The sequence below is a fragment of the Oncorhynchus keta genome, chromosome 18 (assembly GCF_023373465.1).
Source record: "Oncorhynchus keta strain PuntledgeMale-10-30-2019 chromosome 18, Oket_V2, whole genome shotgun sequence".
NCBI classification, from domain to species: Eukaryota; Metazoa; Chordata; class Actinopteri; order Salmoniformes; family Salmonidae; genus Oncorhynchus; species Oncorhynchus keta.
In genome coordinates this window covers 44,099,764-44,126,470 of record NC_068438.1, presented here as the reverse complement: position 1 = coordinate 44,126,470, position 26,707 = coordinate 44,099,764, and the positions used below count along the sequence as shown (strand labels likewise).

Below are 26,707 nucleotides of genomic sequence, written 5' to 3'. Positions count from 1 at the left end.
CTCTGTCTATCTGTCTATCTGTCTTTCTGTCTCCCTGTCTATCTGTCTCCCTGTCTATCTGTCTCCCATCTATCTGTCTCCCTGTCTATCTGTCTCCCTGTCTATCTGTCTCCTGTCTATCTGTCTATCTGTCTCCCTGTCTATCTGTCTTTCTGTCTCCTGTCTATCTGTCTCCCTGTCTATCTGTCTCCCTGTCTATCTGTCTCCCTGTCTATCTGGCTCCTGTCTATCTCTGTCTCCCTGTCTATCTGTCTCCAGTCTTCTGTCTATCTGTCTCCCTGTCTATCTCTGTCTCCTGTCTATCTGTCTCCTGTGAGCCGTCTGTCTCCCCTGTCTATCTCTGTCTCCCTGTCTATCTGTCTATCTGTCTCCTGTCTATCTGTCTTTCTGTCTCCTGTCTATCTGTCTCCTGTCTATCTCTGTCTCCTGTCTATCTGTCTCCCTGTCTCTCTGTCTCCCTGTCTATCTGTCTCCCTGTCTATCTGTCTATCTGTCTCCCTGTCTATCTGTCTGTCTCCCTGTCTATCTGTCTCCTGTCTATCTGTCTCCCTGTCTATCTGTCTATCTGTCTCCTGTCTATCTCTGTCTCCCTGTCTATCTGTCTCCCTGTCTATCTCTGTCTCCTGTCTATCTGTCTCTGACCTGTCTATCTGTCTGTCTCCCTGTCTATCTGTCTCCCTGTCTATCTCTGTCTCCCTGTCTGTCTCCTGTCTATCTCTGTCTCCACTGTCTATCTGTCTCCCTGTCTATCTGTCTAGGGTCTCCCTGTCTATCTGTCTCCCCCTGTCTATCTGTCTCCTGTCTATCTGTCTATCTGTCTCCTGAAAATCTGTCTCCCTGTCTATCTGTCTATCTGTCTCCCTGTCTATCTGTCTGTCTCCGTCTATCTGTCTCCTGAGATCTGTCTCCCTGTCTATCTGTCTATCTGTCTCCTGTCGAGTCCCTGTCTATCTGTCTATCTGTCTCCCTGTCTATCTGTCTATCTGTCTCCTGTCTATCTGTCTCCCTGTCTATCTGTCTTTCTGTCTCCCTGTCTATCTGTCTCCCTGTCTATCTGTCTCCCTGTCTATCTGTCTATCTGTCTCCCTGTCTATCTGTCTTTCTGTCTCCTGTCTATCTGTCTCCCTGTCTATCTGTCTCCCTGTCTATCTGTCTATCTGTCTCCTGTCTATCTGTCTATCTGTCTCCTGTCTATCTGTCTCCCTGTCTATCTGTCTTTCTGTCTCCCTGTCTATCTGTCTCCCTGTCTATCTGTCTCCCAGTCATCTGTCTATCTGTCTCCCTGTCTATCTGTCTCCCTGTCTATCTGTCTATCTGTCTCCCTGTTATCTGTCTATCTGTCTCCCTGTCTATCTGTCTCCCTGTCTATCTGTCTATCTGTCTCCCTGTCTATCTGTCTTTCTGTCTCCCTGTTAAGTCTCCCTGTCTATCTGTCTCCCTGTCTATCTGTCTCCTGTCTATCTGTCTATCTGTCTCCTGTCTATCTGTCTCCCTGTCTATCTGTCTCCCTATCTATCTGTCTCCCTGTCTATCTGTCTCCCTGTCTATCTGTCTCCTGTCTATCTGTCTTTCTGTCTCCCTGTCTATCTGTCTCTCTGTCTATCTGTCTATCTGTCTCCTGTCTATCTGTCTTTCTGTCTCCCTGTCTATCTGTCTATCTGTCTCCTGTCTATCTGTCTTTCTGTCTCCTGTCTATCTGTCTATCTGTCTCCCTGTCTATCTGTCTTTCTGTCTCCTGTCTATCTGTCTCCCTGTCTTTCTGTCTCCCCTGTCTATCTGTCTCCCTGTCTATCTGTCTCCTGTCTATATGTCTTTCTGTCTCCCTGTCTATCTGTCTATCTGTCTCCCTGTCTATCTGTCTTTCTGTCTCCCTGTCTATCTGTCTATCTGTCTCCCTGTCTATCTGTCTTTCTGTCTCCCCTGTCTATCTGTCTCCCTGTCTTTCTGTCTCCCTGTCTATCTGCCTCCCTGTCTATCTGTCTCCCTGTCTATCTGTCTTTCTGTCTCCCTGTCTATCTGTCTATCTGTCTCCTGTCTATCTGTCTCCTGTCTATCTGTCTATCTGTCTTTCTGTCTCCCTGTCTATCTGTCTTTCTGTCTCCTGTCTATCTGTCTCCCTATCTATCTGTCTCCCTGTCTATCTGTCTCCCTGTCTATCTCTGTCTCCCTGTCTATCTGTCTCCTGTCTATCTGTCTCCTGTCTATCTGTCTCCCTGTCTATCTGTCTTCCAGTCTATCTGTCTCCTGTCTATCTGTCTCCTGTCTATCTGTCTCCTGTCTATCTGTCTCCTGTCTATCTGTCTCCCTGTCTATCTGTCTTTCTGTCTCCCTGTCTATTTGCCTCCCTGTCTATCTGTCTCCTGTCTATCTGTCTCCCTGTCTATCTCTTTCTCCTGTCTATCTGTCTCCCTGTCTATCTGTCTCCCTGTCTATCTGTCTCCTGTCTATCTGTCTTCCAGTCTATCTGTCTCCTGTCTATCTGTCTCCTGTCTATCTGACTCCCTGTCTATCTGTCTCCCTGTCTATCTGTCTTCCAGTCTATCTGTCTCCCTGTCTATCTGTCTCCTGTCTATCTGTCTCCCTGTCTATCTGTCTCCTGTCTATCTGTCTTTCTGTCTCCTGTCTATCTGTCTCCCTGTCTTTCTGTCTCCTCTGTCTATCTGTCTCCCTGTCTATCTGTCTCCTGTCTATCTGTCTTCTGTCTCCCTGTCTATCTGTCTATCTGTCTCCCCTGTCTATCTGTCTTTCTGTCTCCTGTCTATCTGTCTATCTGTCTCCTGTCTATCTGTCTTTCTGTCTCCCCTGTCTATCTGTCTCCTGTCTGTCTGTCTCCTGTCTATCTGTCTCCCTGTCTGTCTGTCTCCTGTCTATCTGTCTTTCTGTCTCCTGTCTATCTGTCTCCCTGTCTATCTGTCTCCCTGTCTATCTGTCTTTCTGTCTCCCTGTCTATCTGTCTCTCTGTCTATCTGTCTATCTGTCTCCTGTCTATCTGTCTTTCTGTCTCCCTGTCTATCTGTCTATCTGTCTATCTGTCTTCTGTCTCCCTGTCTATCTGTCTATCTGTCTCCTGTCTATCTGTCTTTCTCTCCCCTGTCTATCTGTCTATCTGTCTCCTGTCTATCTGTCTTTCTGTCTCCTGTCTATCTGTCTATCTGTCTTTCTGTCTCCTGTCTATCTGTCTCCCTGTCTGTCTGTCTCCTGTCTATCTGTCTTTCTGTCTCCCTGTCTATCTGTCTCCCTGTCTATCTGTCTCCCTGTCTATCTGTCTATCTGTCTCCCTGTCTCCCTGTCTCCTGTCTATCTGTCTTTCTGTCTCCTGTCTATCTGTCTCCTGTCTATCTGTCTCCCCTGTCTATCTGTCTATCTGTCTCCCTGTCTATCTGTCTCCTGTCTATCTGTCTATCTGTCTCCTGTCTATCTGTCTTTCTGTCTCCTGTCTATCTGTCTCCTGTCTATCTGTCTCCTGTCTATCTGTCTCCCTGTCTATCTGTCTATCTGTCTCCTGTCTATCTGTCTCCTGTCTATCTGTCTCCTATCTATCTGTCTCCCTGTCTATCTGTCTCCTGTCTATCTGTCTCTGTCTCATCTGTCTTTCTGTCTCCCTGTCTATCTGTCTCTCTGTCTATCTGTCTCCTGTCTATCTGTCTTTCTGTCTCCCTGTCTATCTGTCTATCTGTCTCCCTGTCTATCTGTCTATCTGTCTCCCTGTCTATCTGTCTTTCTGTCTCCTGTCTATCTGTCTCCTGTCTTTCTGTCTCCTGTCTATCTGTCTCCTGTCTATCTGTCTCCTGTCTATCTGTCTTTCTGTCTCCTGTCTATCTGTCTATCTGTCTCCTGTCTATCTGTCTTCTGTCTCCCTGTCTATCTGTCTATCTGTCTCCTGTCTATCTGTCTTTCTGTCTCCCTGTCTATCTGTCTCCCTGTCTTTTCTGTCTCCTCTGTCTATCTGTCTCCCTGTCTGTCTGTCTCCTGTCTATCTGTCTTTCTGTCTCCCTGTCTATCTGTCTCCTGTCTATCTGTCTCCCTGTCTATCTGTCTTCTGTCTCCCTGTCTATCTGTCTTTCTGTCTCCCTGTCTATCTGTCTCCTGTCTATCTGTCTTTCTGTCTCCCTGTCTATCTGTCTCTCTGTCTATCTGTCTATCTGTCTATCTGTCTATCTGTCTTTCTGTCTCCCCTGTCTATCTGTCTATCTGTCTCCCTGTCTATCTGTCTATCTGTCTCCCTGTCTATCTGTCTTTCTGTCTCCTGTCTATCTGTCTCCCTGTCTTTCTGTCTCCCTGTCTATCTGTCTCCCTGTCTATCTGTCTCCCTGTCTATCTGTCTTTCTGTCTCCCTGTCTATCTGTCTATCTGTCTCCTGTCTATCTGTCTTTCTGTCTCCCTGTCTATCTGTCTATCTGTCTCCCTGTCTATCTGTCTCCCTGTCTATCTGTCTTTCTGTCTCCCCTGTCTATCTGTCTCCCTGTCTTTCTGTCTCCCTGTCTATCTGTCTCCCTGTCTGTCTGTCTCCCTGTCTATCTGTCTTTCTGTCTCCTGTCTATCTGTCTCCCTGTCTATCTGTCTCCCTGTCTATCTGTCTATCTGTCTTTCTGTCTCCCTGTCTATCTGTCTTTCTCTCCCTGTCTATCTGTCTCCCTGTCTATCTGTCTCCCTGTCTATCTGTCTCCTGTCTATCTCTCTGTCTCCCTGTCTATCTGTCTTCCAGTCTATCTGTCTCCTGTCTATCTGTCACCCTGTCTATCTGTCTCCCTGTCTATCTGTCTATCTGTCTCCCTGTCTATCTGTCTTTCTGTCTCCCTGTCTATCTGTCTCCCTGTCTTTCTGTCTCCCTGTCATCTGTCTCCCTGTCTGTCTGTCTCCCTGTCTATCTGTCTTTCTGTCTCCTGTCTATCTGTCTCCCTGTCTATCTGTCTCCCTGTCTATCTGTCTATCTGTCTCCCTGTCTCCCTGTCTATCTGTCTTTCTGTCTCCCTGTCTATCTGTCTCCCTGTCTATCTGTCTCCCTGTCTATCTGTCTATCTGTCTCCCTGTCTATCTGTCTCCTGTCTATCTGTCTCCCCTGTCTATCTGTCTTTCTGTCTCCCTGTCTCCCTGTCTATCTGTCTCCCTGTCTATCTGTCTCCTGTCTATCTGTCTCCTGTCTATCTGTCTCCTGTCTATCTGTCTATCTGTCTCCCTGTCTATCTGTCTCCCCTGTCTATCTGTCTCCCTATCTATCTGTCTCCCTGTCTATCTGTCTCCTGTCTATCTGTCTCCCTGTCTATCTGTCTATCTGTCTCTCTGTCTATCTGTCTCCCTGTCTATCTGTCTTTCTGTCTCCCTGTCTATCTGTCTATCTGTCTCCCTGTCTATCTGTCTATCTGTCTCCCTGTCTATCTGTCTTTCTGTCTCCCTGTCTATCTGTCTCCCTGTCTATCTGTCTCCTGTCTATCTGTCTCCCCTGTCTATCTGTCTTTCTGTCTCCTGTCTATCTGTCTATCTGTCTCCCTGTCTATCTGTCTTTCTGTCTCCCTGTCTATCTGTCTATCTGTCTCCCTGTCTATCTGTCTTTCTGTCTCCCTGTCTATCTGTCTCCTGTCTTTCTGTCTCCCTGTCTATCTGTCTCCCTGTCTGTCTGTCTCCTGTCTATCTGTCTTTCTGTCTCCCTGTCTATCTGTCTCCCCTGTCTATCTGTCTCCTGTCTATCTGTCTTTCTGTCTCCTGTCTATCTGTCTTTCTGTCTCCCTGTCTATCTGTCTCCCTGTCTATCTGTCTTTCTGTCTCCTGTCTATCTGTCTCCTGTCTATCTGTCTCCTGTCTATCTGTCTCCCTGTCTATCTGTCTATCTGTCTCCCTGTCTATCTGTCTCCCTGTCTATCTGTCTCCCTGTCTATCTGTCTCCCTGTCTATCTGTCTCCTGTCTATCTGTCTCCTGTCTATCTGTCTATCTGTCTCTGTCTATCTGTCTCCTGTCTATCTGTCTTTCTGTCTCCTGTCTATCTGTCTATCTGTCTCCTGTCTATCTGTCTATCTGTCTCCTGTCTATCTGTCTTTCTGTCTCCTGTCTATCTGTCTCCCTGTCTTTCTGTCTCCCTGTCTATCTGTCTCCCTGTCTATCTGTCTCCCTGTCTATCTGTCTTTCTGTCTCCTGTCTATCTGTCTATCTGTCTCCTGTCTATCTGTCTTTCTGTCTCCTGTCTATCTGTCTATCTGTCTCCCTGTCTATCTGTCTTTCTGTCTCCTGTCTATCTGTCTCCTGTCTTTCTGTCTCCTGTCTATCTGTCTCCCTGTCTGTCTGTCTCCCTGTCTATCTGTCTTTCTGTCTCCTGTCTATCTGTCTCCTGTCTATCTGTCTCCCTGTCTATCTGTCTTTCTGTCTCCCTGTCTATCTGTCTTTCTGTCTCCTGTCTATCTGTCTCCCTGTCTATCTGTCTTTCTGTCTCCTGTCTATCTGTCTTTCTGTCTATCTGTCTATCTGTCTCCTGTCTATCTGTCTTTCTGTCTCCCTGTCTATCTGTCTATCTGTCTCCTGTCTATCTGTCTATCTGTCTCCTGTCTATCTGTCTTTCTGTCTCCTGTCTATCTGTCTCCCTGTCTTTCTGTCTCCCTGTCTATCTGTCTCCCTGTCTATCTGTCTCCTGTCTATCTGTCTTTCTGTCTCCTGTCTATCTGTCTATCTGTCTCCTGTCTATCTGTCTTTCTGTCTCCCTGTCTATCTGTCTATCTGTCTCCCTGTCTATCTGTCTTTCTGTCTCCCTGTCTATCTGTCTCCCTGTCTTTCTGTCTCCTGTCTATCTGTCTCCCTGTCTGTCTGTCTCCCTGTCTATCTGTCTTTCTGTCTCCCTGTCTATCTGTCTCCCTGTCTGTCTCCCTGTCTATCTGTCTATCTGTCTTTCTGTCTCCCTGTCTATCTGTCTTTCTGTCTCCTGTCTATCTGTCTCCTGTCTATCTGTCTCCCTGTCTATCTCTGTCTCCTGTCTATCTGTCTTCCAGTCTATCTGTCTCCTGTCTATCTGTCACCCTGTCTATCTGTCTCCTGTCTATCTGTCTCCCTGTCTATCTGTCTCCTGTCTATCTGTCTTTCTGTCTCCCTGTCTTTTGCCTCCTGTCTATCTGTCTCCCTGTCTATCTGTCTCCTGTCTATCTCTTTTCCCTGTCTATCTGTCTCCTGTCTATCTGTCTCCCTGTCTATCTCTTTCTCCCTGTCTATCTGTCTCCTGTCTATCTGTCTTCCAGTCTATCTGTCTCCCTGTCTATCTGTCTCCCTGTCTATCTGTCTCCCCTATCTGTCTATCTGTCTCCCTGTCTATCTGTCTCCCTGTCTATCTGTCTCCCTGTCTATCTGTCTCCCTGTCTATCTGTCTCCCTATCTATCTGTCTCCCTGTCTATCTGTCTCCTGTCTATCTGTCTGTCTATCTGTCTCCTGTCTATCTGTCTCTGTCTATCTGTCTCCTGTCTATCTGTCTCCCCTGTCTATCTGTCTCCCTGTCTATCTGTCTATCTGTCTCCTGTCTATCTGTCTTTCTGTCTCCCTGTCTATCTGTCTCCTGTCTATCTGTCTCCCTGTCTATCTCTGTCTATCTCTGTCTCCCTGTCTATCTGTCTCCTGTCTATCTGTCTATCTGTCTCCCTGTCTAGCTCTCTGTCTCCTGTCTATCTGTCTCCCTGTCTATCTCTGTCTCCCTGTCTATCTCTGTCTCCCTGTCTATCTGTCTATCTGTCTCCTGTCTATCTGTCTTTCTGTCTCCCTGTCTATCTGTCTCCCTGTCTATCTCTGTCTCCCTGTCTATCTGTCTCCCTGTCTATCTCTGTCTCCCTGTCTATCTGTCTCCTGTCTATCTGTCTATCTGTCTCCTGTCTATCTGTCTTTCTGTCTCCCTGTCTATCTGTCTCCCTGTCTATCTGTCTCCTGTCTATCTGTCTATCTGTCTCCTGTCTATCTCTGTCTCCCTGTCTATCTGTCTCCCTGTCTATCTCTGTCTCCTGTCTATCTGTCTATCTCTGTCTCCCTGTCTATCTGTCTTTCTGTCTCTGTCTATCTGTCTCCCTGTCTATCTGTCTCCTGTCTATCTGTCTCCTGTCTGTCTATCTGTCTCCCTGTCTCCTGTCTATCTGTCTTTCTGTCTCCCTGTCTATCTGTCTCCCTGTCTATCTGTCTCCCTGTCTATCTGTCTATCTGTCTCCCTGTCTATCTGTCTCCCTGTCTATCTGTCTATCTGTCTCCCTGTCTATCTGTCTATCTGTCTCCTGTCTATCTGTCTCCCTGTCTATCTGTCTTTCTGTCTCCCTGTCTATCTGTCTCCCTGTCTATCTGTCTCCCTGTCTATCTGTCTATCTGTCTCCCTGTCTATCTGTCTTTCTGTCTCCCTGTCTATCTGTCTCCCTGTCTATCTGTCTCCCTGTCTATCTGTCTATCTGTCTCCTGTCTATCTGTCTATCTGTCTCCCTGTCTATCTGTCTCCTGTCTATCTGTCTTTCTGTCTCCCTGTCTATCTGTCTCCCTGTCTATCTGTCTCCCTGTCTATCTGTCTCCTGTCTGTCTGTCTGTCTGTCTATCTGTCTCCCTGTCTATCTGTCTATCTGTCCCTGTCTATCTGTCTATCTGTCTCCCTGTCTATCTGTCTCCCTGTCTATCTGTCTATCTGTCTCCTGTCTATCTGTCTTTCTGTCTCCCTGTCTATCTGTCTCCCTGTCTATCTGTCTCCTGTCTATCTGTCTCCCTGTCTATCTGTCTATCTGTCTCCCTGTCTATCTGTCTCCCTGTCTATCTGTCTCCTATCTATCTGTCTCCTGTCTATCTGTCTCCTGTCTATCTGTCTCCTGTCTATCTGTCTTTCTGTCTCCTGTCTATTTGTCTCTCTGTCTATCTGTCTATCTGTCTCCCTGTCTATCTGTCTTTCTGTCTCCTGTCTATCTGTCTTTCTGTCTCCTGTCTATCTGTCTCCTGTCTATCTGTCTTTCTGTCTCCTGTCTATCTGTCTCCTGTCTTTCTGTCTCCTGTCTATCTGTCTCCCTGTCTATATGTCTTTCTGTCTCCTGTCTATCTGTCTATCTGTCTCCTGTCTATCTGTCTCCCTGTCTATCTGTCTATCTGTCTCCTGTCTATCTGTCTATCTGTCTCCCTGTCTATCTGTCTCCTGTCTTTCTGTCTCCCTGTCTATCTGCCTCCCTGTCTATCTGTCTCCCTGTCTATCTGTCTTTCTGTCTCCCTGTCTATCTGTCTCCCTGTCTATCTGTCTCCTGTCTATCTGTCTCCTGTCTTTCTGTCTCCCTGTCTATCTGTCTTTCTGTCTTCTGTCTATCTGTCTCCCTATCTATCTGTCTCCCTGTCTATCTGTCTCCCCTGTCTATCTCTGTCTCCCTGTCTATCTGTCTCCTGTCTATCTGTCTCCTGTCTATCTGTCTCTCTGTCTATCTGTCTTCCAGTCTATCTGTCTCCCTGTCTATCTGTCTCCTGTCTATCTGTCTCCCTGTCTATCTCTGTCTCCTGTCTATCTGTCTCCCTGTCTATCTGTCTCCCTGTCTATCTGTCTCCCTGTCTATCTGTCTTTCTGTCTCCTGTCTATCTCTTTCTCCCTGTCTATCTCTGTCTCCCTGTCTATCTGTCTCCTGTCTATCTGTCTCCCTGTCTATCTGTCTCCTGTCTATCTGTCTTTCTGTCTCCTGTCTATCTGTCTCCCTGTCTATCTGTCTCCCTGTCTATCTGTCTCCCTGTCTCTCTGTCTTCCAGTCTATCTGTCTCCCTGTCTATCTGTCTCCCTGTCTATCTGTCTCCCTGTCTATCTGTCTCCTGTCTATCTGTCTCCCTATCTATCTCTGATTCCCTGTCTCTCTGTCTTCCAGTCTATCTGTCTCCTGTCTATCTGTCTCCCTGTCTCTCCTGTCTATCTGTCTCCCTGTCTATCTCTGTCTCCCTGTCTATCTGTCTTTCTGTCTCCTGTCTCCCTATCTATCTGTCTCCCTGTCTATCTCTGTCTCCCTGTCTATCTCTGTCTCCCTGTCTATCTCTGTCTCCCTGTCTATCTCTGTCTCCCTGTCTATCTGTCTCCCTGTCTATCTGTCTCCCTGTCTATCTGTCTATCTGTCTCCCTGTCTTTCTGTCTCCCTGTCTATCTCTGTCTCCCTGTCTATCTGTCTCCCTGTCTATCTGTCTCCCTGTCTATCTGTCTTTCTGTCTCCCTGTCTATCTCTGTCTCCCTGTCTATCTGTCTCCCTATCTATCTCTGATTCCCTGTCTCTCTGTCTTCCAGTCCATCTGTCTCCCTATCTATCTCTGACTCCCTGTCTATCTCTTTCTCCCTGTCTATATCTTTCTCCCTGTCTATCTGTCTCCCTGTCTATCTCTTTCTCCCTGTCTATCTGTCTCCCTGTCTATCTCTTTCTCCCTGTTTATCTGTCTCCCTGTCTATCTGTCTCCCTGCCTATCTGTCTATCTGTCTCCCTGTCTATCTCTGTCTCCCTGTCTATCTCTTTCTCCTTGTCTCTGTCTCCCTGTCTATCTCTGTCTCCCAGTCTATCTCTATCTCCCTGTCTATCTCTCCCTGTCTATCTCTCCCTGTCTATCTGTCTCCCTGTCTATCTGTCTTTCTGTCTCCCTGTCTATCTCTGACTCCCTGTCTATCTCTTTCTCCCTGTCTATCTGTCTCCCTGCCTATCTGTCTCCCTGTCTATCTCTTTCTCCCTGTCTATCTCTTTCTCCCTGTCTATTTGCCTCCCTGTCTCTGTCTCCCTGTCTATCTCTGTCTCCCTGTCTCTCTGTCTCCTTGTCTATCTCTCCCTGTATATCTCTTTCTCCCTGTATATCTCTGTCTCCCTGTCTATCTGTCTCCATGTCTATCTCTTTCTCCCTGCCTATCTGTCTCCCTGCCTATCTGTCTCCCTGTCTATCTCTTTCTCCCTGTCTATCTGTCTCCCTGTCTATCTCTTTCTCCCTGTCTATTTGCCTCCCTGTCTCTGTCTCCCTGTCTATCTCTGTCTCCCTGTCTCTCTGTCTCCTTGTCTATCTCTCCCTGTATATCTCTTTCTCCCTGTATATCTCTGTCTCCCTGTCTATCTGTCTCCCTGTCTAGCTCTGTCTCCCTGTCTAGCTCTGTCTCCCTGTCTATCTGTCTCCCTGTCTAGCTCTGTCTCCCTGTCTATCTGTCTCCCTGTTTATCTGCCCTTCAGGAATTAGGCTGTGACTGCCTGTGTATCTGCCCTCCAGGAATTAGGCTGTGACTGCCTGTTTATCTGCCCTTCAGGAATTAGGCTGTGACTGCCTGTTTATCTGCCCTCCAGGAATTAGGCTGTGACTGCCTGTTTATCTGCCCTTCAGGAATTAGGCTGTGACTGCCTGTCTATCTGCATTTAGCCTTGTTTATCCAGGAATTAGGCTGTGACTGCCTGTTTATCTGCCCTCCAGGAATTAGGCTGTGACTCCTGTTTATCTGCCCTTCAGGAATTAGGCTGTGACTGCCTGTCTATCTGCCCTCCAGGAATTAGGCTGTGACTGCCTGTTTATCTGCCCTTCAGGAATTAGGCTGTGACTGCCTGTCTATCTGCCCTCCAGGAATTAGGCTGTGACTGCCTGTTTATCTGCCCTTCAGGAATTAGGCTGTGACTCCCTGTTTATCTGCCCTTCAGGAATTAGGCTGTGACTGCCTGTCTATCTGCCCTCAAGGAATTAGGCTGTGACTCCCCTTTGTGTGTGTGTGTGTGTGTGTGTGTGTGTGTGTGTGTGTGTGTGTGTGTGTGTGTGTGTGTGTGTGTGTGTGTGTGTGTGTGTGTGTGTGTGTGTGTGTGTGTGGTCTGTATTCTCTGGTAGGAGGGCTATGCAGGGTGGAGGCTCCACATATTCAGAAGTGATGCCTCTGTGGCCTGAGGCTGGTACAGGATAGAAGACGAAGATACTAAGCGAAATAGACAGTCTCAGGTAGACAGACATACAGAGTGGTAGAGACTGTGTGCCTTCCCAGCTGTCCTGATGGAGTAAAACTCCCAAACGCTTGTCTAATGGTCAGCGCTGTCAACTCGGGACTATTGCTGTTCTTTGTTTGTCTGTTCTAGGTAATACATCTCTATGATGTGTATATTTCTGTGTCTCTCTCTAGCTATCCTCCCAGGTCCACTCAGCCACACAGGAGCTCAGAGAGGAGGTGCAGAGGCTGAGGGAGATGCAGGAGGAGAGGAGCACTAAAGAGGAGAGGCTACAGCGTGTACTACAGCACTCACAGCAACAGGGGGCGCTAGAGCTGAGCCAGGCCAGAACAGAACTGCAGCTGCTGAGAGGAGAGAACACTGGACTACAGGACGAGGTGAGAGAGAGAGAGAGAGAGAGAGAGAGAGAGAGAGAGAGAGAGAGAGAGAGAGAGAGAGAGAGAGAGAGAGAGAGAGAGAGAGAGAGAGAGAGAGAGAGAAAGAGAGAGGGTGAGAGAGAAGGGGAGAGAGATGGAGAGAGAGAGAGAAGGGGAGAGAGAGAGAAGGGGAGAGAGATGGAGGGAGAGAGAGAAGGGTTAGAGATGGAGAGAGAGAGAGATGGGGAGAGAGATGGAGAGAGAGAGAGAGAGAGAAGGGGAGAGAGAGAGAGAGAGAGAGCAGCAGCAAGATTTGTGACCTGTTGCCACGAGAAAAGGGCAACCAGTGAAGAACAAACACCATTGTAAATACAACCCATATTTATGCTTATTTATTTTATCTTGTGTCCTTTACCATTTGTACATTGTTAAAACACTGTATATATATATATATATGACATTTGTAATGTCTTTATTGTTTTGAAACTTCTGTATGTGTAATGTTTACTGTTCATTTTTATTGTTTATTTCACTTTATATATTCACTTTATATATTATCTACCTCACTTGCTTTGGCAATGTTAACACATGTTTCCCATGCCAATAAAGCCCTTGAATTGAATTGAATTGAATTGAATTGAGAGAAGGGGAGAGAGACAGAGAGAGAGAGAGAGACAGAGAGAGAGAGAGAGAGACAGAGAGAGAGAGAGAGACAGAGAGAGAGAGAGAGACAGAGAGAGGGGGAGATGTTGAGGCTTGACAAGACAGAATCTTGAATTCACAGTAATGCTACTGACTTCCAATTCTACAACCATTTCAAATCTCCTTTCTTTACCTCATAAATGTCCTCCCCAGAGACCCTGTCCCTAGAAATGGTCATAAAACATTCCCAATTCATTACAGTTGTCCATTCCTGCAGGCTGATATCTGAGTCTGGGGTAGCCCCTAGATGAGACAGAGAGACTGAGAGACACAAACAGAGACAGAAAGAGCCAGTGAAAAGAGAACATTTGTGGTGTAAGAGAGATATAATGTGTCAGAAGGGGAGGGAGGGATAAACAGAGACACTCTGTCAGGCTGCTGTGTGTGTTGACACGCAGACCACTGTCTCGGGGGGGAGAGGGGTAGTCTGAGGCTGCAGTCACGACACCCCTCAGCTGTCTGAGTCTGTTATAGACACACACACACACACACACACACACACACACACACACACACACACACACACACACACACACACACACACACACACACACACACACACACACACACACACACACACACACACACACAGACCTCTTCCTCATCTTGTACTCAAAGCACATCGCCTAGTTCCCAGGTCATCACATCAATCCGCCTGTCTTCTCCTCTCTCCTGCTTTCCATTGATTTTTGCCTTGCTTGCATCTGCCTCACTCTCTCCATTGTCCTTTCTCAGCCCTCTATCCTTGTCTTCTTCTCTCTCTCCTCCCCTGAGCCCAACCACCACCTCTCAGACCCCCTCTTCTTCCCTGATCCACCATCTATCAGACCCCTTCTTCCCTGATCCTCCACCTATCAGACTCCCTCTTCTTCCCTGATCCTCCACCTATCAGACTCCCTCTTCTTCCCTGATCCACCATCTATCAGACTCCCTCTTCTTCCCTGATCCTCCACCTATCAGACTCCCTCTTCTTCCCTGATCCTCCACCTATCAGACTCCCTCTTCTTCCCTGATCCTCCACCTATCAGACCCCCTCTTCTTCCCTGATCCTCCACCTATCAGACTCCCTCTTCTTCCCTGATCCACCATCTATCAGACTCCCTCTTCTTCCCTGATCCTCCACCTATCAGACTCCCTCTTCTTCCCTGATCCTCCACCTATCAGACTCCCTCTTCTTCCCTGATCCACCACCTATCAGACCCCCTCTTCTTCCCTGATCCTCCACCTATCAGACTCCCTCTTCTTCCCTGATCCACCATCTATCAGACCCCTTCTTCCCTGATCCTCCACCTATCAGACTCCTCCTTCCCTGATCCTCCACCTCAGACTCCCTCTTCTTCTTCCCTGATCCTCCACCACCACCTATCAGACTCCCTTCTTCCCTGATCCACCACCTATCAGACTCCCTCTTCTTCCCTGATCCACCACCTATCAGACCCCCTCTTCTTCCCTGATCCACCACCTATCAGACTCCCTCTTCTTCCCTGATCCTCCACCTATCAGACTCCCTCTTCTTCCCTGATCCACCACCTATCAGACTCCCTCTTCTTCCCTGATCCACCACCTATCAGACTCCCTCTTCTTCCCTGATCCTCCACCTATCAGACTCCCTCTTCTTCCCTGATCCACCACCTATCAGACCCCCTCTTCTTCCCTGATCCACCACCTATCAGACCCCTTCTTCCCTGATCCACCACCTATCAGACCCCCTCTTCTTCCCTGATCCACCACCTATCAGACTCCCTCTTCTTCCCTGATCCTCCACCTATCAGACTCCCTCTTCTTCCCTGATCCTCCACCTATCAGACTCCCTCTTCTTCCCTGATCCTCCACCTATCAGACTCCCTCTTCTTCCCTGATCCTCCACCTATCAGACTCCCTCTTCTTCCCTGATCCTCCACCTATCAGACTCCCTCTTCTTCCCTGATCCTCCACCTATCAGACTCCCTCTTCTTCCCTGATCCACCACCTATCAGACTCCCTCTTCTTCCCTGATCCTCCACCTATCAGACTCCCTCTTCTTCCCTGATCCTCCACCTATCAGACTCCCTTCTTCCCTGATCCACCACCTATCAGACTCCCTCTTCCCCTGATCCTCCACCTATCAGACTCCCTCTTCTTCCCTGATCCACCACCTATCAGACTCCCTCTTCTTCCCTGATCCTCCACCTATCAGACTCCCTCTTCTTCCCTGATCCTCCACCTATCAGACTCCCTCTTCTTCCCTGATCCTCCACCTATCAGACTCCCTCTTCTTCCCTGATCCACCACCTATCAGACCCCCTCTTCTTCCCTGATCCTCCACCTATCAGACTCCCTCTTCTTCCCTGATCCTCCACCTATCAGACTCCCTCTTCTTCCCTGATCCACCACCTATCAGACTCCCTCTTCTTCCCTGATCCACCACCTATCAGACTCCCTCTTCTTCCCTGATCCTCCACCTATCAGACTCCCTCTTCTTCCCTGATCCACCACCTATCAGACTCCCTCTTCTTCCCTGATCCACCACCTATCAGACTCCCTCTTCTTCCCTGATCCACCACCTATCAGACTCCACCACCACCACCTATCAGACTCCCTCTTCTTCCCTGATCCACCACCTATCAGACCCCCTCTTCTTCCCTGATCCACCATCTATCAGACTCCCTCTTCTTCCCTGATCCTCCACCTATCAGACTCCCTCTTCTTCCCTGATCCACCACCTATCAGACTCCCTCTTCTTCCCTGATCCACCACCTATCAGACTCCCTCTTCTTCCCTGATCCTCCACCTATCAGACCCCTCTTCTTCCCTGATCCACCACCTATCAGACTCCCTCTTCTTCCCTGATCCTCCACCTATCAGACTCCCTCTTCTTCCCTGATCCACCACCTATCAGACTCCCTCTTCTTCCCTGATCCACCACCTATCAGACTCCCTCTTCTTCCCCTCCACCTATCAGACTCCCTCTTCTTCCCTGATCCACCACCTATCAGACTCCCTCTTCTGATCCACCACCTTCTTTCCCTGATCCACCATCTATCAGACTCCCTCTTCTTCCCTGATCCACCATCTATCAGACTCCCTCTTCTTCCCTGATCCACCACCTATCAGACTCCCTCTTCTTCCCTGATCCTCCACCTATCAGACTCCCTCTTCTTCCCTGATCCACCACCTATCAGACTCCCTCTTCTTCCCTGATCCTCCACCTATCAGACTCCCTCTTCTTCCCTGATCCTCCACCTATCAGACTCCCTCTTCTTCCCTGATCCTCCACCTATCAGACTCCCTCTTCTTCCCTGATCCTCCACCTATCAGACTCCCTCTTCTTCCCGGATCCACCACCTCTGTGACTCCTTCCATCCCTCCTTGTCTCCCGCCAGCCACAGTGCCCCTGCAGTACTATCTCTCAGTGCAATTCAAATCAAAGGGATTTATTGGCATGGGAAACATATGTTAACATTGCCAAAGCAAGTGAAATAGATAATAAACAAAAGTGAAATAAACAATAAAAAATGTACAGTAAACATTACATTCACAAAAGTTCCAAAGGAATAGAGCCGTCAAATATACAATGCATTTACAGTGCCTTCGGAAAGTATTCAGACCCCTTCATTTTTTTCTACATTTTGTTACGTTACAGACGTATTCTATTAAATACCCTTTTTTCCCCATCAATCTACACACAATACTCCATAATGACATCACTATACCCCATAATGACATCACTATACCCCATAATGACATCACAATACCCCATAATGACATCACAATACCCCATAATGATGTGAAGTGAAAACAGGTTTTTAGATATTTTTGCAAATGTATTAAAATAAGTATTTACATAGGAATTCAGACCCTTTGCTATGATATTAAAAATTTAGCTCAGGTGCATCCTGTTTCCATTGATCATTCTTGAGATGTTTCTACAACTGTGGTAAATTCAATTGATTGGACATGACTTCTATAGACACCTGTCTATATAAGGTCCCACAGTGATTTACTGTCAGGGCCCAGGTCTCACAGAATCTGTGCAGAAGATCTAGGTGTTCTCTCCCTCATCCTTCTCCCTTCTCTCTCTCTCTCTCTCTCTCTCTCTCTCTCTCTCTCTCTCTCTCTCTCTCTCTCTCTGTCTCTCTCTGTCTCTCTCTCTGTTTTTCTGGCCAGTGGCTCAAGGTGCCCTGATGCTAATTTCCCAGCTGACGTATCCCTTTATGCCACGCAGAGAACACAGTCCTTTTCATATCTATTTCAAATCGCCAGATGGTATTTTGTGTTCTCCTTTCACTGGGGTTTTAGAGCACATTAAGGTCCTCTTAGATCTAACCATGAGATCAGCTCAATACCTAAAGGACAGTCCCCTAGCTGTCATTAAAACACTTTCTCTCTCTCTCTCTCTCTCTCTTTCTTTCTTTCTTTCTCTCTTCTCTCTCTTTCTCTCTCTCTCTCTTCTCTCTTTCTTTCTTTCTTTCTTTCTTTCTTTCTTTCTTTCTTTCCTTCTCCCTCTCTCTTGTGTTCTGTCAATCTTTCTTTCCTTCTTTATTCAACTCTCAACTCTCACTCCTGTCCTCCCTGGCTGCATAGATGTTGTATTGATCTCGCTGTACTTGCTCTATCGTGTGTGTGTGTGTTCCATTCATTGACAGATCATTAGAGAGAGATAATAGGTTCTTTGATCATGACCTTGTGTGTTTATGTGACCCTCTATGTTGCTAAGGCAACAGAAGAAAAAGTAAGAATATCAAAGCGGCTTTGTTATGAATAACACACACACACACACACACACACACACACACACACACACACACACACACACACACACACACACACACACACACACACACACACACACACACACACACACACACACACACACAGACACACACACACAGACACACACACACACACACACACACACACACACACACACACACACACACACACACACACACACACACACATACACACATACACACACACACACACACACACACACACATACACACACATACACACACACACACACACACACACACACACACACACACACACACACACACACACATACCCACACACACACAACCACACACACACACACCCACACCCACACCCACAAACGCACACCCGTGCACGCACACACACACATACACACACGCACGCACACACACACACACACACGCACGCACGCACACACACACACACACTCACACTCACAGTTTGGCATTAGCACTGACTTCCGTAGTGACTCATGAGCTCAACTCTGTCACGAACATTGGCACTCATTTGACTGGATGTTAGGATCGTGACACATTGCATTTAGACCAGAGTCTCCCCATAAACAGTGTGCCACTGACATGGCTGTGTGTCTGTTGTGTGTGTATGGAAGGATTGGTTATAAAACACACACTGACACACGCACAGAGAAACCCACATATTAGCAACCTCCCTCTCCACACATACAGTAATAATGTGTTGTATACCTGTTGTTAGGCCTGTTAGTGCTTTCAGTGTGTGTGTGTGTGTGTGTGTGTGTGTGTGTGTGTGTGTGTGTGTGTGTGTGTGTGTGTGTGTGGGGTGGTGGGTGGTGTGTGTGGGGGTGGGGGGTGTGTGTGGGGGGGTGTGAGGACGTGTTTAACTATACTTGTCCCCACAAGATTAGTAAACTAACAAAAATTTGACCAACTGGTGGCAGTTTGTTAGTCCTCACGAGGTCAAATGCTATTTCTATTTCTAGGGGGTTTATGGTTAAGGTTAGAATTAGTGTTAGGGTTAGAATTAGGTTAGGAGCTAGGTTAGTTTTAGAGTTAGGGTTAGGTTTTCAGGTTAAGAGTTAGGGTTTGGTTTAGGGTTATTTTGAATGGGACTGAATTGTGTGTCCCCACAAGGTTAGTTATTCAAGACGGTGTGTCTGTGTGTGATGTTAAGGGGTAAAGCTGTCTGGTGTGGAGGGTTCATGCTCTTACCAATTAGGGTGCATTCCTGTCTTTTATCAAGTTCACCCCCCTGTCTCTCTCTCTCTCTCTCTCTCTCTCTCTCTCTCTCTCTCTCTCTCTCTCTCTCTCTCTCTCTCTCTCTCTCTCTCTCTCTCCCTCTCTCTCTCTCTCTTCTCTCTCTCTCTCTCTCTTCGTCTCTCTCTCTCTCTCTCTCTCTCTCTCTCTCTCTCTCTCTCTCTCTCTCTCTCTCTCTCTCTCTCTCTCTCTCTCTCTCTCTCTCTCTCTCTCTCTCTCTTCATCTCTTTCTGTCTCTCCCTCCCTCTCTCTCTCTCTCTCTCTCTCCTCCGTCTCTCTCTCTCTCATCTCTCTTCGTCTCTTTCTCTCTCTCCTCTCTCTCTCTCTCTCTCTCCGTCTCTCTCTCTCTCCCTCTCTCTCTCATCTCTCTTCTCTCTCTCTCTCTCTCTCTCTCTCTCTCTCTCTCTCTCTCTCTCTCTCTCTCTCTCTCTCTCTCTCTCTCTCTCTCTCTCTCTCTCTCTGCCCCCCTCTCTCTCTCTCTCTGCCCCTTCGCTCCACTGCAGGCGCAGAAGAGACAGGCATTAAAGGTCATGCTGTCTGGGAGAAGTTACATCAAAGCATGACCTTTAACCTCTCATCACCAGCACAGGGGTCTGGGGTCAGGCACTGCCACAGGGGGACATGAAAAAGGAGGAAGGTGTGTGTGTTGGCATTGGAATGTGGTATGAAATGCGTTGAGGCAGTGAGTAGATTGGAAACAGGGTAGAATATGTGATTTACATAGAATACCCTCTGCTCTGACTGTGAGCCCATAATGTATGTCTGTATGGTATCATATAGAGCCACAGGATATCCTCACAAGCTCTCTCTTTCTCTCTCTCACACACACACATGCTCAGGCACATACATATCGTACTCCATCACCAGGGGTTTTACCTTACTAAACTAGGGAGTCCAGATGTGGACACACACTCACTCAAACCCTTTCTCTCCCACACAAACATACACACACATTTCTTAGGCAAGCTGAAGATGTCTCTGTTCATTTTAATCTAGATGTGAGCCTGTCTGTCTGTCTGTCTGTCTGTCTGTCTGTCTGTCTGTCTATCTGTCTATCTGTCTATCTGTCTATCTGTCTATCTGTCTATCTGTCTATCTGTCTATCTGTCTATCTGCCTGCCTGCCTGCCTGCCTGCCTGCCTGCCTGCCTGTCTGTCTGTCTGTCTGTCTGTCTGTCTGTCTGTCTGTCTGTCTGTCTGTCTGTCGGTCGGACGGACGGACGGACGGACGCCTTTCCAGGAGGAGCACCACTCAGAGGGCCCAGTGAGAAGACGTTGCACAAAGTTAAAACATGGTGGATCCATTTCTGCATAAACTAAGAGCATTCAAATATACCTCTCTGTGAGAGCAAAGTCTTGTATCGCGCTCATCTCAATATCTGTGGTGCTGTTTGTTGTGATGTAATCTCACTGAGTCTACAGTAATACATCTACACAGTACCAGGGCCAGTCTGGCCCACATGTGTTCTACAGTCAGCAGCTCTCAGAGACGAACCATACTGAGGGAATGTCTCTGATGCCTGCACTCTGACATTTACAATACAGGTCTATGAGATTTTACAGCAGTGACTGACTGTGTGTGTGTGTGTGTGTGTGTGTGTGTGTGTGTGTGTGTGTGTGTGTGTGTGTGTGTGTGTGTGTGTGTGTGTGTGTGTGTGTGTGTGTGTGTGTGTGTGTGTACACACACAGAGACATACAAATGTGGTTAATACATCCCCCTCTTTCTCTCCTTCTAACCATGTCTCTATAAGTGTCTTCTACCTGCCTCTATAACTGTATCCTACCTGTCTCTATACCTGTCTTCTACCTGTCTCTATAACTGTCTTCTACCTGTCTCTATAACTGTCTTCTACCTGTCTCTATAGCTATATTCTACCTGTCTTCTAACTGTCTCTATAACTGTCTTCTACCTGTCTCTATAACTGTCTTCTACCTGTCTTCTAACCATGTCTCTATAACTGTCTTCTACCTGTCTCTATAACTGTATTCTACCTGTCTCTATCGCTGTCTTCTACCTGTCTCTATAACTATCTTCTACCTGTCTTCTACCTGTCTCTATAACCGTCTTCTACATGTCTCTATAACTGTCTTCTACCTGTCTCTATAACTGTCTTCTACCAGTCTTCTACCCATCTTCTAACCATGTCTCTATAAGTGTCTTCTACCTGCCATTATAACTGTCTTCTACCTGTCTCTATAACTGTCTTCTACCTGTCTTCTAACCATGCCTCTAACTGTCTTCTACCTGTCTTCTAACCATGCCTCTATAACTGTATTTTACCTGTCTTCTACCTGTATCTATAACTGTCTTCTACCTGTCTTCTAACCATGTCTCTGTAAGTGTCTTCTACCTGTCTCTATAACGGTCTTCTACCCGTCTACCCGTGTCTCCTTGATCATGTCTCCTCAACCGTGTCTCCTTGGTCATGTCTCCTCAACCGTGTCTCCTTGGTCATGTCTCCTCAACCGTGTCTCCTTGATCATGTCTCCTCAACCGTGTCTCCTTGATCATGTCTCCTCAACCGTGTCTCCTTGATCATGTCTCCTCAACCGTGTCTCCTTGTTCATGTCTCCTCAACCGTGTCTCCTTGTTCATGTCTCCTCAACCGTGTCTCCTTGTTCATGTCTCCTCAACTTATTGAAAATAAGAATATGTTCTTAACTGACTTGCCTGGTTAAATAAAGGTAAAAAAATAAAATAAAATAAAATAAAAAACTGTGTCTCCTTGACCAGGGGTGGGGGGGGGGGTAGATCAGCTTTAATATTGCAAGTAGATTGTGACTTTTATCAATGTAATGTTTTAAATCTGTATATATACTGTATACGGTACCTGTTAAATTCTATGTGCTATGCATTTTGCTAGAGCTTTTGCATCGCAACACTGAAGTGTAAAGGACCTACTTTATTGTGTGTGTGTGTGTGCGTGCGTGCGTGCGTGTGTGAGGTATACCTCATCTGGTATGCCATCCAGACCTGGAGTTTTCCCAGATTTAAAGACTTTAATTGCATCAAGAATCTCCTCTGTAATTTGACCTTCACATGAGTCTTTCTGTACAGCTGTTAATTCTACATTATTAATTGTTTTTATTTTTATCCTTACAATTAACTTCGTAGAGATGGAGGAAACTGAAATGAAAACGTGCTTAATGTGCTTCCTCTTTCTAAATATAGTTTGGTGAATCATTGAAAATGGGTGACTGTCATTTGCAACAAGTTCCATTAAATTATTTTTGGTAGCATTTCTAAGTTGAAGATTAAAACATGATTTGTTGCCATGTCTACCAACTACACCATATCTGTGTTTTCTTTGCTGTGAGTCAAAACCCATTTCTTTTTGTTTGTCTCCATGACCAAATGGCTCACTCACATTTGAGTAAGCTTCATTAGCATGACTGATCGTAGTATCTCGCTCTTTCTCTCTCTCTCTCTCTCTCTCTCTCTCTCTCTCTCTCTCTCTCTCTCTCTCTCTCTCTCTCTCTCTCTCTCATCTCGTTCGATTTCAGGTGGTATTGCTTCAGGAGACAGTGAGGAGAGAGTGTGAAGAGAGAGGGGAGCTGACCGCTGCTCTTACCCAAGCTAGAGAGCAGCTCCTGGTGCTACGACGCCAAGCCTCGCCCCTGGATCTCTCCCACCTCAAGGGCAAACACCCCCAGACAGACCTCCCACATTCCCAGACCAAAGTCAGACTGCCCCTCACCCGCTCCTTCACCCCCCAGCACACACTGAGACCCTCCCCTCCATACACAGCCACGGGGGGGAGAGAAGGGGGAGGCGTGGGAAGGAGTGTGGCATCCTGGCACGGTAGTGGGGGAGGGGCTGGGGAGAAAGGGAGAGGGGGAGAGAGAGGGGGGAACCTGCCCAAACTGAGGTCCAGCAGTGAGGTCAAACACAGAGTTAATCTGGTGATGGGGAGGAAGGAGAGATCCTGAAACACACTGTGTTACTCACACAGACATTTAGGAAAAGAGATGAAACGTGCCGCACACACATATATATGGTCACCTACACTCACAGGCACATGATACACTGTGGGCTGAGAATTCTGCTTCAATAACGTTCACAGACACTCACACTCCATCCCAGAGACAAACACACTTGAGTTCACACACACATTCAAACAGCCTCCCTCAGTCAGTTTCAATGGCACGCCACAGCTTTCAGCTTTCAAACAAACACACACTCACACTCCATCACGAGGCCAGGAGAGTAGAAGCTTGACAGCACATCCCCTGCCACCCGCAGACACAAACAAAGGCCTGACATGCACTCACTGCAGCACACATACACACACGGACACACACACACATGGACACACACACACACACACACACAGACAAACTCGCATGCACATGCGTGCACACACACACACATGGACACACACAGACACACACACACACACACAGACAGAGACACACTCGCATGCACATACACTCATCCTCTCGATTTGTCTCAGAGCCTTCTCTATTACAGATGTGCTATAACTCACTCACACACACACTCGAAGAGCATTGTCCCTCACAGGGATAGTCTCACTAACTCACACACAGACACACACAAAGACAGACACACACGCCTGTCTGAATATTGGTAGTGGAGCTATGGCACAGCAGTCACACACACATTGTGTGTGGTTTTGTGAGAAAGCATCCCATAATATCTATTGATGTTTTTTAGTGCGACTCATCGTTGTTCCTGGTGCTCATGTTCTCCCTCCAGATGCACTCCTGACCTTTCACCTCTCCTTTCATCTCCTCCTCCCTATCGCCCTGCGGCCTCGCGCCTCACTTCCTGCTACCGTGACCTCCACTTCCTGAACCTCCTCTACCACTCTTTGAAGAGGGCAGGTCTTTCAACACGGACCAGAGTTATAAACACACTCTCTATCTTGCTTTCTCTCTCTCTCTCTCTATCTTGCTTTCTCTCTCTCTCTCTCTATCTTGCTTTCTCTCTCTCTCTCTCTCTCTCTCTCTCTCTCTCTCTCTCTCTCTCTCTCTCTCTCTCTCTCACTACCTTTTTGCCTCCATCCATATCTCTTCCTTCCACCCTCTCTCTGCCAGTCTCCTTTTCTTCCTGTGATTGTGGGTATGTAACGGGTGGCCTTGTATGTACGTGTGTTTTGGGTGACCGTGTCTCTGTGAGGGAGAGGGATGCAGTGTGAATGGACACTGCTGTTCCCACACTGGGGCAGTCCTACAAGGAAGGCCACTAACTGTTCTGCTTAGGGAGCGGTCGAAATGTACACAATTGTTACCCAGAGGAAAATGGGGGAATGTCATGCTATTTCAGTGTTTAGTACTTTTTCATTTAGTCCAGGGGAGTGTCATGTCATGTGTAATTGATTAAATGTCGTATTGCTCAGTGTTTATCTCGATGTGTGACCAATCCTGATTCTCTGCTGGGCACACAAAATCAATTAGTGTCTAGTGTGGTCGCAATCAAATGACCCATTACCTATCTAAAGGGTATAGGCCTAGTCTATACGAAGAGCACGCTCAGAGAAGGACAAAGTTATATTGCTAAGAAAATGTACTTTCTTCTCGAGTTTTTACGTTGCTGGGATGGTGTAAAACCTGGCTACACTGCAATGGATAGGCTACACCAATCATGAGGCCTGGCCTGCCCTGCCCTGGCTGAGGAAAACTCTGCTGACCAATGGCTGTGCCCTGGCCTGCCCTGCCCTGGCTGAGGAAAACTCTGCTGACCAATGGCTGTGCCCTGGCATGCCCTGCTCCGGCTGAGGAAAACTCTGCTGACCAATGGCTGTGCCCTGGCCTGCCCTGCTCCGGCTGAGGAAAACCCTGCTGACCAATGGCTGTGCCCTGGCCTGCCCTGCTCCGGCTGAGGAAAACCCTGCTGACCAATGGCTGTGCTGTGTATGGTGGCACTTCAGGAAGCGAGTCAAAGGCTTCCTCCAAAAACATTGCAATATCTGTGTTCGCGGACTAAAGCTAATTAATGTGCTGTTCAGTTTGAGAGGGAGAGCGTGAAGATGAGAATACCTAGTCAGTTGTACAACTGAATATATTCAAATGTGTCTTCTGCATTTACCCCCTCTGAATCAGAGAGGTGAGGGGGGCTGCCTTAATCGACATCCACGTCTTCGTCGCCCGGGGAACAGTGGGTTAACTGCCTTGCTCAGGGGCAGAACAACAGATTTTTACGTTGTCTGCTCGGGGATTCGATCTAGCAACCTTTCGGTTAGTGGCCTAACACTCCTACACGCCAGGCTAGAAAACAGGAGGTAAGCTTGCTACTGCTATAATTGATTTGAATAAAAACAATATGTTTTGTTGCCCGGAATGAAGCTATTTATCAGAGTTATTGACCTCACAATAAATCATATTAACTTACATTACTACGAAGCGGCAGCTGCTACTGAAGGGCTAGTTCGAGAAGGTCCAATTCATTTTAACAGTCTTCATTTGATTTTGACTTTAGGCTACTAACAACACTAGGGTTTCGTGTTGGAGCCTATTTCTTCCAATTCAATAAATAAGAAGTAGGTCTACCGGTTTGACAGAATAAATGATTGTCTACTATCCATAGATTTTGTCAGCCAAGTCCTTCAGTCACCATGAACTCCTTAAATATCCTGGTGAAGGGCTTGGCGTGTTAAGTTAAAACCAGGGCTCGAATCGAGGGGGTGTGTGAGGGTATGTGTGGGTACATGAGGGTATTGCGTCTTTTGTTAAGGAAAAGCTTAATATTTTGAAAACAATTAAATGGGCCTAATTATATAAAGTGATCTATAATGACGCTTTAGTCTGCAAAGCTTTATGCTAGAAGCAAGTTGTAAAATGCTGGAAAAAGACATGACTCCGATATCTAGATGTCTGGTCTCTATGACATTTAGTGGCTGCGCTGCTTCTATAGCCGAAGTAGCCCCACTGCTTGGGGAGTAGTGTGTGATTCTGTCACTATCAATTGACGTTCAACATTTCAACAGGCTACTAAACAACATACTAACTCTAAATGAATCAGGAGCGAGCCAGGTAGCCTAAGAATGAATGATTTAAGTTATGTTATTATTATTTAAAGGATATATCCTGCCATTTAAGAAATAAATGGTGAAGCGTTTGTGACAAACTAGAAGCTGGCAGGAGCCGACATTTCACATTTAGGGTGTATAAAATGAAATGTTAAATAATTACTTAATAGTATTAAATAATAATAACATATAGTCATTCTACAGTGGCTTTTGAATTCACTTTTAGAAACACAAGTTTGTTTGGCCAGTCTTTGGTTTGAGGATTATGTGGTGAACCATGCATGCCTAGTTTGTTCATTTGGCCGAGCAGATGCTCTTATATTCCCATGCCCTAATCACAGTCAATAAATATCTATTTTCTAACAAAAATGTCATCGAATAAAATAAAATAAATTAGAAAATTATAGTTTCCCAAAGGAAAACTATGCTGTGCTGTGTTTTAAAATTTGTAAAAAATAAAAAAGCTTTTTGTCAAATTCATTGATGCTTCAGTCTTCATTGGTTCTGTTGCACAACCTTTTTTACAGTTGATCCAAACTTCGACTATCCTCTTATTTAACCTTAGCCTTTATAGAAATCATAATGTCTCCGGTACAACGGCATGCGCTCCTTCATTTTTTAAACCTTTGTTTAACCAGGCAAGTCAGTTAAGAACAAATTCTTATTTTCAATGATGGCCTAGGAACAGTGGGTTAACTGCCTTGTTCAGGGGAAGAACGACAGATTTGCACCTTGTCAGCTCAGGGATTCAAACTTGCAACCTTTCGGTTACCGGTCC

General features: G+C 46.8%; 1 protein-coding gene across 2 annotated transcripts in view; it reads left to right on the top strand.

The window, feature by feature from the left end:
* Positions 1-24,306, top strand: part of lekr1 (leucine, glutamate and lysine rich 1) — a 234,763-nt gene extending 210,457 nt beyond the window's left edge. The window contains exons 11-13 of one of the 2 annotated variants that reach the window (XR_008068597.1): positions 12,070-12,273; positions 19,445-19,578; positions 22,445-22,591. Coding sequence is in view for 1 of the 2 variants with exons in the window: in XM_052468489.1 (XP_052324449.1) it covers positions 12,070-12,273; positions 22,445-22,870 (630 nt within the window). In the remaining variant the exon portion in view is untranslated. Of the gene's footprint in view, positions 1-12,069; positions 12,274-19,444; positions 19,579-22,444 lie in introns of both variants that reach the window. The other variant, XM_052468489.1, reaches the window with a different exon arrangement.
* Positions 24,307-26,707: the final 2,401 nt, after the last annotated feature.